This window comes from Perca fluviatilis, chromosome 7, assembly GCF_010015445.1.
Source record: "Perca fluviatilis chromosome 7, GENO_Pfluv_1.0, whole genome shotgun sequence".
In the NCBI taxonomy this organism is placed as follows: domain Eukaryota; kingdom Metazoa; phylum Chordata; class Actinopteri; order Perciformes; family Percidae; genus Perca; species Perca fluviatilis.
The window spans coordinates 21,700,648-21,715,626 of record NC_053118.1 but is presented as its reverse complement, the minus strand read 5'-3'; the positions used below and the strand labels follow the sequence as shown (position 1 = coordinate 21,715,626).

At 39.4% G+C, this 14,979-nt stretch overlaps 3 protein-coding genes across 5 annotated transcripts in view; all 3 read left to right on the top strand.

Annotated features, from left to right (window-relative positions):
- Positions 1–2,311, top strand: part of atp8b2 (ATPase phospholipid transporting 8B2) — a 32,780-nt gene extending 30,469 nt beyond the window's left edge. For both annotated transcript variants that reach the window (XM_039806769.1, XM_039806768.1), the window contains 2 exons: positions 133–705; positions 810–2,311. In XM_039806769.1, coding sequence (XP_039662703.1) covers positions 133–705; positions 810–899 — 663 coding nt within the window. In that variant the 3' untranslated portion in view covers positions 900–2,311. The remainder of the gene's footprint in view (positions 1–132; positions 706–809) is intronic.
- A 439-nt stretch (positions 2,312–2,750) lies between these two features.
- il6r (interleukin 6 receptor) lies at positions 2,751–11,354 on the top strand. 2 transcript variants are annotated; one of them, XM_039806740.1, is made up of 10 exons: positions 2,759–3,067; positions 4,482–5,126; positions 5,838–5,961; positions 6,180–6,358; positions 6,475–6,638; positions 6,829–6,970; positions 9,638–9,690; positions 9,807–9,855; positions 10,291–10,396; positions 10,561–11,354. In XM_039806740.1, exons 1-10 carry the CDS (start codon positions 2,986–2,988, stop codon positions 10,820–10,822), a joined length of 1,806 nt encoding a protein of 601 aa, XP_039662674.1. In that variant the 5' UTR covers positions 2,759–2,985; the 3' UTR covers positions 10,823–11,354. The 2 variants fall into 2 exon arrangements, with proteins under 2 accessions (XP_039662675.1, XP_039662674.1); XM_039806741.1 differs by lacking the exons at positions 9,638–9,690; positions 9,807–9,855; positions 10,291–10,396; positions 10,561–11,354 and adding an exon at positions 7,125–9,621 and having other exon boundaries at positions 2,751–3,067.
- Positions 11,355–11,498: 144 nt separating this feature from the next.
- On the top strand, positions 11,499–14,884 carry LOC120562834 (RIIa domain-containing protein 1). Its single transcript, XM_039806742.1, has 4 exons — positions 11,499–11,925; positions 12,065–12,141; positions 12,944–12,990; positions 13,932–14,884. The coding sequence occupies exons 1-4, from the start codon at positions 11,845–11,847 to the stop codon at positions 13,994–13,996; spliced, it is 270 nt and encodes an 89-aa protein (XP_039662676.1). The 5' UTR covers positions 11,499–11,844; the 3' UTR covers positions 13,997–14,884.
- Positions 14,885–14,979: the final 95 nt, after the last annotated feature.

The window sequence follows — 14,979 nt, the reverse complement described above, 5'->3', positions numbered from 1 at the left end:
GGTAAAAACAATGTTGTCAATGGAAAAAAATGAAAGAATTTTGCAACCTTAAAGGAAGAATTCCTCGTTTTGAGAAGCACATTCCATTAACTTAGCACAAAGACTGAAAACAGGTCTCTGTTCCTTTCTTAGGTGCGCCACACTCAGCTGGTGCGACAGAAGAAGCGAAAGCCGGTAGGTCGTAGTGTGGGAGGTGCCTGGCGTGGGGTGGGCAGTGTGTCAGAGGGCCGTCTAGGCGCTCGCGGCTCTAGGAGGTCAGGCTATGCCTTTGCCCACCAGGAAGGATTTGGAGAGCTGATCACCTCAGGGAAGAACATGAGGCTCTCATCCTTGGCCCTCGCCAACTTTGCCTCCAGACACAGCTCCAGCTGGATCGACACTCTCCGCAGGAAGAAAAATAGTCACGCTCACACTCCTCCCAGCGCCTCCGGAGAGTCCAGCCCAGCACCCAGTTGTGTCTCTGTGTCAGTTCCACCGCTCTCAAACTCCTCCTCTGTTCTGGGCGGCACACCAGATATACCCATCGAGGAGGACAGAGGCGCCACACTAGTTCAAAATACCCAGACTGTTGCTGCTTCACCCACACAAACCCCTCCAGCTTCAGCACCAGCTTCAGAAGAAGCTGCCGTCCTCACCCCCGCAGCAGTGAGGGCCCATGGGGGAGACTCACCTGGAGGCTGGACCGTCACTCTGGGCACTGTGCAGGTGAGCTGCTGTTACTTCCCATTCATGTATTAATAACAACAATGAAACAGTTACAACACATCGAAAAGCATACACATCGACACAACTCTTCCTCTCTCCAACAGGAAGCTCTGTTTGGTTGGAAGACTCGGACCACTGCATCCAATAGCCCAGGCCCACCCTCTGTTGCCAAGGAAACCAGCCAGATTGAGTGAAACATTCAGAATAAATGGAGGAATAGCTTGTTCACTACTTTCCATCACGTTTGCACACACATACAGGATGTGTTGTGTGTTTTCCTGGAGAGAAATTGCGACGCTGAGAGCACACAGACTATGTGTTATAAACAGCTCCCCACTCTTCTCTCTGACTCCCAATTGAAGCTTCTATAATAAATCAAATAAATCCAAATCATAGGAAGAAGTGGCACATCCTTATGACATGGACTTTGCCAACCATGAATTGGGATTGAATGGAGATAGACATGTTCCGACAGCATATGATAACTGTGTTCATGTATGACTAGAACATCATGAGATTTACAGTATTTAACTGAAGGAAAGCAGCGGGTGCAGAAACAGATCACTTACTATTAATGATCTAAAAGATTGTCACCACTTGTCATTTCAAGTTTAGCTTCACTCACAACCAAGTCACGCAGCATCTCTCAAAATCAACAATGGGTTGAATGAATGAGCAGAATAACAAAACTTTCAATCAGTGAAGTGCTGGCATTATTATCTGTAAAAGTGTGTTTATCCTCCAGCCTCTGTGTTCACTATAGTTCTCAGTGAGAACGGTGCTTTATGTTACAGGACACTGCAAGACTGTTGCAAGACTTGTGTCCCTTATCTCCCACTGATCTGTTTTCTTACTTATTACTCTACTTCATGTGTTTTCCTTTCTTATTTTGCATCATATTGATGTGTTTTATAATGGCTCCTCAATGCAAGCTTTTGCTGCTTTTTCTCCTCTTTGCAAGTTTTTTTAATATTATTTTTGGTCTGACAAAGATCATGTAAATATCTCGTACCACCACAGTCTGAAAAACACAATGAAAAGACCAACTGCCGCTGGCTTACGTTATGTAAGACCTGGGAAAAGTGCAAAGAAACTCTGTGAAAACCAAAAAGGCACTAACGGACATTAAAAGGTGATTAGTCAAACCGTCTTACACTTCAGTAAAGTGCTTTAAATGTTTATTTGTCCACGAATAAATGGAAGGTGTTTGGGAATAATCATGCCTTAACAATGCCAACATTGTAGTCCTCTAAGCTCTTTCTGGTTTCTGATCTATCACTCAAAGTACAACATTTCATCTGTGTTTGCTCCTAAATATTACTGACCCCTGACCCGGATTGGGGTGAGATAATAAACTAAGTTGCGTAACCAGAGGATCGATATAAACCTGGATCTGTTTCTACAGTCTTCAACAAAGCAGCTCTCAGACTGAAAATACAACAGTATGCTGACATGATCTGCAAAGACAAGGCTGGAAATGAATGTAATGTACAGTATTTGGCCCCATGAATTGTTTAAGCATGGATGGTCTCTTAGGGTGGAATACCGAGCTGTTGAAACGGTGGTCAATAAACATGTCAACTCTCTTTCAAATGAGAGAAACAAACTGTGTCCATGCAAATGTTATTTCAAGTATAGCAACCGAAGTGTAAGGTAGAAATGACTACGCCATGGTCGGGTATGAAATGAGGTGTGAAGTGAAAAATAAATGGGAACTTTAGTTTAACCACAAAAACACAGATCTGTGGTACTTTACACTCAGAAAAAAAGAGATTTTGATTTACTTTGTATTGAAATAAAAAACAATTTTTACATATTTTACATTATACATTCACTAAGGTATGTAATTAGAATAAACTGCACAATACAAAATCGGGAATAGTACAGTTTCTTACAGTAACTACAGTAGGCTAAGGAAGACAATTCCTGCAAATGACAGGTTTTAAATATACATATTATAATTGCAGGTCTATTTACAGCTCTCATGGGGTTTTTTATTTTGACGCTGGGGAGGATTTCCTCTGTAACGGGCTGAACAAGGGGAAGAGAGCTGGGATTTCACAATAACGGGTCTTACTGACAGCAGACTGCTGCAACCAGAGGAAGCCGGTCTGTACTATAACAACCCTGTCTGTAGTTGAGGACTGTCAGTTGTTGTTGTTGTTGTTGTTTTTTGTTCGTGTGAGAAGGTTAAAAGGAGTCACAACAATCTCTCAACTGATGCTGTTTGCGTGTAAGTGATGGTGTGAGGAGTCGGTGAAGGGAGACTCATGCGCAAAAATGCGAATTATTCTCCCTTTGCTGTGTGTTCTGTGCGCCACACCGGTCCACGGCATTTTTGACGGAACCTGTCCCAGAAAAGGTAAGACTCCAGAATCAATTAATAATTTATCCTGACATGAAATTTGCTCAGGTATTGTCAAAATTAGGTCAAGTCCAAAACATAATTCAGTAAAAGTAATTGTAAGGTGTTTTTGTTTGCTAAGATGAGCTTAATGTCCCCCACGAGAGCTGTTAAGATTTTTTTTTTTTTTGACTGGAGATAAGATCAATCACAGTAGCAGCCTGCTTTGATAGCAGTTTAAGCACAGCGCAACTCATAATTTAGTTTCGAATTTCACATCATATTTATAAAACATAAAGTATGATTGTTTCTAAATATACATTTAAATATGTATTTAAATTATCTGTATTGTCATTCTGTGTCGTTTCACATCGAAATCACTGTTTTGTAAAGCTTTTGTGGAAGCTCAGAAAAAATGTTCTTCATACTAGCCTATAACCTGTAGCTATTTACAGTTTTTAAGTTCAGACCCTGAATTAGTTTTTCTAAATTCAGCATCTGGCTTCATTGGCAGTATCTACAAATAACCATATGCTGCCAACTCTCAGCTCTCCAATCAGCATCTACTATAAATGTGTTTTTTAGCCTTGGTTGTGTTTGTTGTACTGGACTAAAAACTTCTGAGAGGGAGGGGATGAAGCTCCTTTCACTTTGATGTCATAATTTCTGCACTTTATAGTAATAAATCCAAATTCCATATGCAATTTCAAATGTTAGAATAAGTGGAAATGTTTGAAACCTAAAACCAGTTTTGTCTATGGAGAGATCAACAACCTTGTTCTTAACACTGACAAAACTAAAGAACTCATTCTGGACAGGAGGAGAGACCCCCCCCCAAGGAGATAAGCACACAAAAAATCCTATGTACCTGCACTGTCCTTTACGTGCAAATGGCAATATAAACTCTTGAATCTTGAACCAGTTCTACATTAATAGATTTCTATATCTGATTTCTAGGTAAAAAAGAGAGGGAACTGGGAATGTGAGAGCAATAGAGAGACAGTGTGTTTGCACTACAAGGGCAATGGGCTTCTGACGTCAAGCCAGACATGTCCAAACAAGAGGCGATAAACAGCTACAGCATTTGTGTGAGTTTCGAATGCAATCAGAAAATCTGCATACTTAGGGGAAGAAATATAATTAAGTGAGAGATTGCACAAAAGGGCATGATTTAGGACTGAAAAAGAAACAGTAAAAAAGAGAGACTTATTTAAAGAGGAAGTTTAAAAAGAGTTGGTAATTTTGGTTATGCAACGTTGCATCGTATCTGTGCGAAGCCCAGTGAACTGCAACCAATACTCATTCTGTATAAAATACTGTCTGAATGTACAATGTCTTGAAAGTTTCGAATTTACACACATATACAATAAAGACAGACAGCACACACATTGATTTATATTCTATAAATCTTGTTTTTTGTTTTTCTGTGCAGACCCTCCCCCTGGTGTGTTGGTTTTATCCCCTGGCAGTTCGTTGGTTTTGACCTGCAGTGGTCATGTGGAGGTGGATGGAGTAAAGGTCAGCATTGCCAGACAAGGCTCAAACACCAACAGAAGAGGGAGTTCTTCTGATGCAACCCCAACAACCACTGTAAACATTAGAAGCAACACTGAAGTTTCAATGAAAAGTGAAAAGCATACTGTGGAGAATACTGTAAGTGAGGGATACCACCCTGACCTGACTGATGCGGGAGAAAACAGAAGCCTCGGGCGTACAGCTACAGGATACACAGCTTCTCCCACCACTCACACGGCCTGGCAAACCAGCGTGAGCAGACTGCTAAAGAATGAATCCGACTGGGAGGCTAAGGAGATGGGTGGCGAGAGCGATTACGAGGAGGAGGAGGAGGAGGAGGCGGGGGAGGAAGGGAGCAGAGTAACAAGGGGCATAAAGTCAAGGCTACAGTGGAAGTGGAACAGTAGGACGGTGGGAAAAGGAGACAGAGACTGGGGAGAAATCACATTTGAGAGGAGAAGGGCGTCACTGTCTCTGTCCTCAGTAAGACTGACAGACTCTGGGAGGTACAGTTGTTATCACAGAGGCAGAGAGAGGTTCTCTTTAAAAGTAAACATTGCAGGTGAGTCACAATGACAATGAAGTTGTAATGGACGATTGAAGTTATATGTGTCAATTTGATTTGATCCATAGGATATTTGTCCTTTCATTGTCCTTTCTAACATATCTTGATTACGTAAGAAAGAAACACAAACATTAAGGAGTGTTTTCTATAAACAATACAGTGTGAGTAATACGTTGCAAAGTGAATTATGCCACACATTCTGAATGTAAGGACTTTAAGTGTAAATAAAAGATGTTATACATCAGTGTGACAATAAAAAAGTGAGTATAATGATGTATGGGTAGAACATTGAGATAGTTCAGTTATTCATCAAGTCCTGAACATAACATTATATTATTCATTATTTCATAAAAAATATTATGTATAGACTCTTATAGAAATGCTGGGGGGATGGTGTTTTGCTTTTCTCTGTTTTACATCATTGTTGATCGAATAGCTTTGTGTTTTGGATTGTTGGTTAGACAAGGGAAAAGTGGCATTTTTCATTATTTTTTAAAACAGCTAATCTATTGACAGTTTAATCTATAACAAAACTAATTGTTTGTTGTAGCCTACCATTGAATGAGAGTGTGATAGTAATTAGCAGTGTGGTTGATGTAGAAATATTTAGGAAAGACAACGCCAATGACTGACTGACTGACTGACTGACTGACTGACTGACTGACTGATAAATGTACAGTATAACTGCATGTCTTCTATATGTGTCAGATCCTCCAGAGAATCCCAGCCTGTCCTGCTACAAAAGGTCACCCAGCAGTAAGATCCGCTGTGAGTGGGCACCCCAGAAGCCCGTCACTATAAGACCTAACTGTTACCTCTTACTCAGTAAAAGGTAAGGACATACTGTACATTAACACTATAACTCCCCCAATGAATAACTTATAAATGTGTCATACATGTGTTTGGAGATGGTCAAATACTATTTTACAAACAAACCTTTAACAATATTACAAATTCTGATTTACCTGTCAACCACACTAGGTGTTAGCAGGTCCCAATACTGAAACAACAGAAACTGTTTTTCTCTTTCTTTGTCATTCCTTCTCTCAGCCTGGCAGAGGGTTTCCGTCGTTCACAGTGCTCATACTCATCTCGGCGCTCCCGCTGTTGGTGTGCTCTGGAACACAATTGGGACGAGCTGAGAACCCTTCACATGGCCTACCTGTGTGTTACGAGCATCGCTGGCAACGCCACCAGCGCCCTGCGGCACTTCCTACCTATGGACATTTGTAAGTTTGTGCGTCGACAGGTGTGTCCATGTCACATGTGTGTCCATGTCACATGTGTGTTTGGTCTGATCTAAGGGTAATTAAAGCACTCACTATATTCCTTTCTGCTCCCTCAGTAAAGCCAGACCCTCCATCAGATGTGTCAGTTCGACAGGAGGAGGGACAGGAGATGAGGATGACAGTCAGCTGGAGTTTGCCAATCTCCTGGATGCCTCACGACCACTATTATAAACTAATCTACGAGATTAAATACCAACCTCTCAAGTCCTCCTTTTGGCAGGTGTGTGCTGGTAGACGAATAGAGTTTTTTAGCAAGCACTGTCGGTGTGTGTGTGTGTGTGTGTGTTCACTTTTCACATTTCAGTAGCTCGATGCACTGTTGGCTTTTCTGACCTGAAACAATTAAACACTTAGGTGACATCAGTGTGATGTGTGTTTACCTGGTTGTCTTTCTGTATGTGTCTATGTAGATACATAGGATTGAGGACCAGCAGCGCTCCTACACTATCACTGATGCAATGCCTGGTGTTGAGTACCTGATACAGCTCAGAACTAGAGACGAGTATGATGGTCAGTGGAGTGACTGGAGTACACCTGCCACCAGATGGACGGGTAAACACACATATACACACACACACACACACACACACACACACACACACACAATACACATAGAAAAAAAGTATAAAATCAAGCCATTTCAAGATTGGGTCATGAGCTTAGCTGACGCTAAGGAAACTTTATATGGTTGTTTTTTTCTGCTCAGGGGGAGGCCGCCTTATGGTTTTAGAGACCTGGAAGGGATTAATTACGTGGACCTGTAAATCATTGAACTTGATCACCTCGGTATTACGTGATCCACCTTGGACACAGACAAAAGTAGTCATGACAACTTGAAGAGGAAAGCCACCTGTTTCCTTTCCACACAATTAGGGTTTTCAAAAGAAGCCAAATAAACACTCTCCCATACTTACATACTGGTACCCCCTCCTGTTATGTTTCTCGTCCTTTCTGAATAAGTTTACGCATTATGCATAGCATGCATGCAGTATTCTGGATCCTTTGTACATCTTCATAGAGTTGAAAATATTTAGAAAACATTTATGAATGCATCCTCATATTCTGATGTTCTTTGCAAAAGGAAATATACCCCATGAAAAATGAAAGTGACACATGTTTTCGCTACGTGAAAGTATTTTTTAACATATCATTCTATACTCTTTTTTTCATTCCATTGAAATTATTTATATCTTTTTGATGTGTCATTATTTAGGGGTTTCACTTTCTTGGGAATAAGACGAGAAGATTAATACTCTAATGTCTTGTTGTTTTTAGATTTTGTTTATTCCGCATATTTTACAAATTACATTTATGGTGGTAATTAGTGAGCAGCTGGTAGGCAGGACTTTTTTTTATCTTTGGACAGAGTCAGGTTAGCTGTATCTCCCTGTTTCCAGTCTTTATGCTAAGCTAAGCTAATTGTATCCTGCTGAAGGTCCATGTTTATTGTACAGACATGAGAGTGGTATTTCTTTATCTCTCAGGAAAAAAAGCATGTATAAACAATATAAACTATTTCTTCCTGGTGGCCTCGGGATGTAAGAAGCTGACCATGTAATCACTTCGTTATTAACTTGCGCAGTCTGGGAACAGACTGCGACCTTTGTTGCATGTTGTCAACTTTTCTCTCTCCTCTCATTTTGTGTCAACCCTTATCATTTGGTATGTTATCAAATGAAAGACTGCCCTAAAAATATAGTATCCCGTGTCTCAGGATATGTACAGCTCCACTGGTTTATGATTTTAAATCATTTTCAATTATTTAAACACCTTTTAATTTACTTTTAGATCATGGAATGTGGCTTTACATAATAGCACTGTATCATGGTTAGGAAAAAGACTTGCACAAACTGAGATCAATCAGATAAATAGACCTCAAACCAGCTCATTGTGGTTCCCTTAATCCCAATTTAATCTTCCAGTCTCTGTAAAAGGATGTGATGGTCAATGGTGTTGAATGCAGCCATAACATCTAACAAAAAGAGTACATATACCAGTCCTTTGTCTGATGCAAGTAGAAGGTCATTTGTAACTTTTGCCCGTGCTGTATTTGTGAAATGATACACTCTAAATCCTGACTGGAAATTCTCAAATAAGCTATTCTTATTTTTTGGGGCTTTTTGGCCTTTAATTGATAGGATAGATGTAGACGGGAAAGGGGGGAGAGAGAGAGGGGGACGACATGCAGTAAAGGGCCTCAGGTTATAATTGAACCCTGGGCTGCTGCGGTAAGGACTGAGCCTTGGTACATTGAACACACACTCAACCAGGTTGAACTATTCTAATGTAGAAGTCACACAACTGATTTGTGTCTGCTTTCTCAAGAATCTTAGAGAGAAAAGGAAGATATACATAGGTCTATAGTTGGCTAAGATCTAGCTCTGGATCAAGAGTGGGCTTTGGAAGAAGAGGTTTAATTAGAGCTACTTTAAAGGACTGTGGTACATAATCTGTCAATAAAGACATATTGATCATATCTAGTAAAAAAGTGCTAACTAAGGATTAAATCCTAGCCTAGTTGGGATGGGTTCTAAGAGACAGGTTGATTGCTTAGATGAAGAAAAGTTAGTTGGTTAAGTTCGATGGGAGAAAAGCAGTCTAAATATATATCAGGTTTAACATCTGTTTCTAGGGTTCCTGTGTTTGAAGATAAATCTGTACCAGCAGGAGGTGATGCATTTTGTCTCTAATAATTCAAATTTGATTATTAAAACGTTACTAATAGTAGGTAATAAGAATTCTAGTATACTAGTATACTCTGACAGAAACCAAACAAATCTAATAATGACATAACATGGTATTAAAGCTGTCATCAGAATACAGACTAGGAGCATGGTACACAAATAAAATTGGCCTTAGCGTATTCCAGGTTGGGTGTGAAACCCTGAAAGACTAAAATCAAGGCTTTCAAATGACTTGTAACTTAGTTTAGGGTTGATTATTAGGCTTGAGTCAAAGATGTGTGCAACTCCACCTCCTCGGCCGGTGCCTTGAGGAATGTGAGCATATGCCGTTTTTTGCAATCTTCCCACTGCAGCTTTAAGTAAGAAAAAGTAAATCAATATGACAATTTGATATTAAATAGTTTACTAGTACATCTTTAGATGACAGAGATATTATGTTAAAGAGCCTTCTTCTATTTTGTTGTAGGCCTACTAGCAGAGGTGGTTTTCATTTTTATTAGGTTTTAATGTATATCTTCCCTTTTGATTTAATTAGTGGATGGAGGACAGACACTATCTCCATGGAGTTTGGGGATAGATGCCACAACGGTAAGAGTCATCATAGAGATATTTCTCCCCTAACACTTGTTGCATACAGTATTTAATGTTGTCCTGCGTTGAGTATCTCACAACATCTCTTGTGTTCTACCTTCTCTAACTTGCAGTTTCCAGTATACATAGAAGGCTCTGGTACAGATGAAGATGTGTCTGATGGTAAGATGGCTAGCAGACTGTAAAATACTTTGGTTTAGGTGCGTGTGTGTGTGTGTGTGTGTGTGTGTGTGTGTGTGTGTGTGTGTGTGTGTGTGTGTGTGTGTGTGTGTGTGTGTGTGTGTGTGTGCGTGCGTGCGTGTGTGCGTGCGTGTGTGCGTGCGTGCGTGTACATGAGAGATGGGAGGGAAGAATGAGAGAAGGAACTCTTAAATGTTGTTAGTGCTGAAAGCCCCCTCTGCTCCACTGGGTTTCAACAGGAAGCCATGTCATCATAATAACTGAGGCTCAACAACGAAACACGCCACAGGAAACATGCCTCAACACACCTATCTCACACACACAAACACACATTTAGTCACACCCCAACATGTTCTTGCACTGATGTTATTCAGCGGCATTAGGATTTCTCACAGTCTGCCCCTGTCTTTATTGCAGTTCCTCAACCTTCTCCAACTGGAGTAGCGATGTCACGTCACATCCTGTGGATCTCCTGTGGTTCACTTGTTCTCTTGTCGGTCATTTTGGCTGCCTACATATTCAGGTAGTGTATACTGTATATATATATATATATATATGGAAAATAGAATTTTTGTACAAGACATGGATACATTTATAACATGAGTTAAATAATAGTTAGTGGATAGGCGTTCTCGATTTGAAACCAAAGCAAATTATATCAGTCAACTTCTCTATTTTCCATTTCAGACACAAGGACAGATTTATGTCTAAACTCCAGAGTCTGAGTGTCATCACCCAGTGTGGTGACTCTACTCAGCCTCCGCCCTCCACCCCAACTCCCCCAGAAGGGCAGGCTCTGGTGACCTTTACCCCTGCTCATTGCCAAGAACCCCCACCGAGCAAAGTGGAAAAAGAGGAAGTAGAAAATGAAAAAGAACAGTGGGTGAAGGACAGAATAGAAGCCATGCACTTCAACAACACAAGTTATTTTTTTCTCCGTAGGGAGTGATGAGCAGGTACAAAAGGGAATAAAACTATCCAAACCCAATGTCACAGATGACAAAAGGATAATGGACTTAAGATTGTTGTGGTTCTTCAATGAGCTTCTGTTGAAAGCAAACTCAGGAAGAGCTTGTATAGTCTGAATCTCTTTCTATCTGTAACTAATGCCTAAAATACCTCTAAATGCTTTGTGTTGTTATATTTGTCTTAAGTCGTCTTTTCCGTGTCTGTGCCAATATAGTGTGTTGATAAACTGTAGAGTAGGTGGACTAATTACAAGCCTGAGTCTAGCACCACCTCATGTTTGTATATACTGTAATTATATTTTATCAAATATATCACTTGCATCCCTTTCAGTTTCCACATATTCTTTACAAGGTTCGAAAAAGAATTGCCTAAGCATTGGAAGATGTTTTCCATCTGTTTTTTTGCTGTCTTGAAGTGGGTGCTTAAATATAGTTTCAAGACCTCCATTATCTCAGTTTTGTGTTTACATGTTGCATCTGAAATTAAGTTTAATAAAATCTAATTACCACTCAGCAAGTCTACGGTCATGTAGATTTTTAGTCTAGAAAGCATTGGGAAAGTGTACGCATTGCGCAGGGAGTGGAAGGAACAGGGAGTTACAGGCCCATCAGCATGTTTGGATACTAAAAGACAAAAATCAAAAGGATCTTTTAAATAGTTTTTAATGACAATGTAGCTAAATCTAAACAGTTCCCCAGTCACCCCTCCTCCGGAAAGAGATTCAGCGAACACCTTTTAATATGATAGAAAAGTTGATGATCTTCAGTGAAAAACTAGTTATCCTGCTCCAGTCTGTTATCCTCTCATCTGCTGCCACCTCGCGGACACAGCCCTTAATTGCTGGCGGTCGTTTCCATAGCAACAGTTTTTACCAGACCGCAGCTTTGTCAGTAACAGGCGACTATTTTTTCTGCGTAATATGGCTTCAAACGTTTAAATACCACTTTTAGAGTGCCAGTAAGTGGTAAGGTAAATCATTAGACGGACATCTGTAGAGAAAAGATGGCTGGAAAGGGCAGTTTGGCGAAACTTGACGTCGGTGTATTAAGTGCTGAACAGCAAGAGAAACTGCAACAGTTCAAGGTAACGTTAACACCCGGGTGAATTTTACTGCGCTAAAATGCTAACTCTAACTACATTAACGTTAGCTAGCCACAAACCGCAGCTTGATTTGAATGCTGTTGATTAGCAAGCCTGACCTGCATTTTCTTTTGATTCTCAGATTAAGACGAGAATAGACAACGAGAATTATTTGAGGTCGCATCCAGAAGTAGAGGTATTGATAGGCGACTTTCTGAGGTCAGTTAACTCATCTTTTGTTGTTTTTGCTCACGGTGTATGCTGGTAATCTTTACTATTGCTAGTTAATCGAGACTGAGGCGAAAAGAAATCCAACATGCTCAAGCTCTTTCAAGGATAAAATAAATCCAAATTGATCAATGCCAGCCTTTGTAAATATCTGTAAGAAATCTGATCTTGTTTCTCCTCCTAATCTTAGCTAGTGTAGTGTCCTCCTTTTCATTGCTAACTATTTAATAGAAGGTATGATAAAAGAAACCAGCAAATAAACAATAGAGGCAACCTTAAGTGAATGACATATAGTAACAGTAGGTCCTACTGTATTTAATCTACATGTGTGACAGAAGGATTTTCCCCTAGGCAAATTGATATTTCAATATATTCTAAAAGGCCCAACTATGTGCTTTAAAAAAATGTATTAGAGCCTTATCAAGTAAAGGTTAATGCAAATATGTTTTACATATGTATGTGACCTATTTTACTACATACAACATCATGTTATTACCAGAATATGTTTCATTTGCTCAAATCTGACAATATGTATTCATTCACAAACAAATTAACTCAAAGTCTGGGCTGATTTTAGGTTAATGTGTCTTAAGCCTCTATGCAGCTTCTTTTAAAGAAACAGCCTTTAGTCCCAGATTCTTCTGCTTCAGGCAGCGAGTATATCTGAGGAATATCTGCATCTCTTATCACTTTTTAATGTGAACTTTTAGTTTTAAATCACTCACACAGTCTCCTTAACAGGTGTCATACTATAGTTGTGCAGTTACTATTCACATTTCCTGTCCTCTCACAGAGATGTGCTTCTTAAAATGCCTGCTGACATCCGTGAATTTGCTGCAGGTAAGTTGTATATACAGACTCACACACACACACACACACACACACACACACACACACACACACACACACACACACACACACACACACACATACATGGTCGATTGTTATCTATGTCACGTTTGTTTATGATGTAATTTTATTGAGTTGTCCCTTGAAGAGACAACAATAAATTGATCCTACTACCATACCTTATGATCTGTGCCTTAGAAAAATGGTTTCCAAAGTGGGGACCAAGGACGCCTGGGGTTTCCAGGGGGTTCCCAGCAAAATGGGGAATACTTTATTTTCAGTATAATTCCATCCATAAGTAACATAATGACTATTTTGGGTTTAATACACCTTTTTTAATAAACATCTAAAAGCTAAAATCCTATCAGATGGGGGTCTATGGTCTAATTTGTGTCAGTTTACTTGTCCCTTATGTGAAAATTTAGGGAACCACTGCCTTAGATCTCTAATGTTTTTTTCAAAAAACAATTTAATCATCAAAGGTGTAGAAAATACCGAAACAAATGCAATTTTGACTCTATGTAGTTTAAATAACAACAGCTAAAAATGTATGTGCCCAACTGCTTTAGAATTTTCTTTCTGAGCCTTTAAAAAAAAATTGAACTTTTTGAGGCATTTTTAAACATCAACTTATATCTAGTAGAAATTAATGGGACTGTGGCCACTGAAAGGGAGTGCCACTGACAGGGTAGGGACATCAGAAAATATGAGGGATGGACTAACACATAGTTGGTTTTTAGTTTTGTGGAATTTATTGATGATAAAAATCTAAAAGAAAAATCTGAAATAACTCTAGCCTTATCCTTTAAACGGACCCAAGGAAGTGTAGTTGTTGCCAAAGTAATAACTAATGGGGATCCAAATAAAAAAAAACTGTTAATGCACACATGCTTAATTTTTACCCACTAACAATTGTCAATGGTCTTTTTCAGATTACTTCACCAACCCAAACCTCCATGCAGTTATTGGCTCCAAAATGGAAGGAAACATGAAGTGAAACACACCCAGTCACAGTGCTTCTCCTTTGTGTCTTTCATGTATGGACTCTATTTTAGTAACAACAAAGACACATATACATTTGCGTTAGTCCAGTAATTGTTTGTAATGTCAGATTTCCTATCATACACACACGGGAAGTTAGCTAATAGGGAAGATGGTAACGGCGGTTCCTAATGAGTGTGATTAAAGGTTAATGAGAAGAGAATGTCCTGTGTGTATTACACACACAGTACACTGTGCTATTTGTCACATCATGTTGTCACATCACCAATGTGATTGTGAAGGGATATACTGAAAGCTGTAGTTTATGTTAACTGCTTGCAACTACCTTTTCCACCAGAACCATCAGTCTTTGTGGTCTGCATTGTGGTCCCAGTTGTTGAGTGGACATACTATAGTCAGTAGTCAGTTTTTCTCTTTTCTGTCTGTCTTCTCTCATATTCTTTCTCTGATGTTTTATATCCTGTTCCTCATTTTATATACATATTCATTTTTGTGCCATTGGAAAATTAGATTCACATTTGTGTGGGAAAGAAAAATTATAGACTGTAAAAACAAGTAAAAATGTTATGGAGAAAGTTTACTGACATGGAATGTCTGAGATTAATGTTGGGTTTTCCCATTGAACTGGATTTAGCATCTAGCCGACATCACAATTGCACCTGCAGTGGCCTTAACATTTAAGTGTGTTTGGTATCACCGCTAAATTTTCAAAAGCTACTGTTAATGGAGCTTTTACCATGTAGTTATCTTCCTTTGTTTTTGGCTAGGTCATTTTATTTGGCGTAACAGCCATTGCTGTGAATTGACATGATGTATGGTCTAATAAATAATTATCACATCCTGTTATATAACCTCAAAAATAAATGTACAACTTCTCGTCCAACCAAGACTCATTCCTTTATGATCTACTGTCAGCTTGTCTCTCAGCTTTGTGTATCATTGTGTCAGATTTGTTTGTTTTTCTGAAAAAATTTGAAT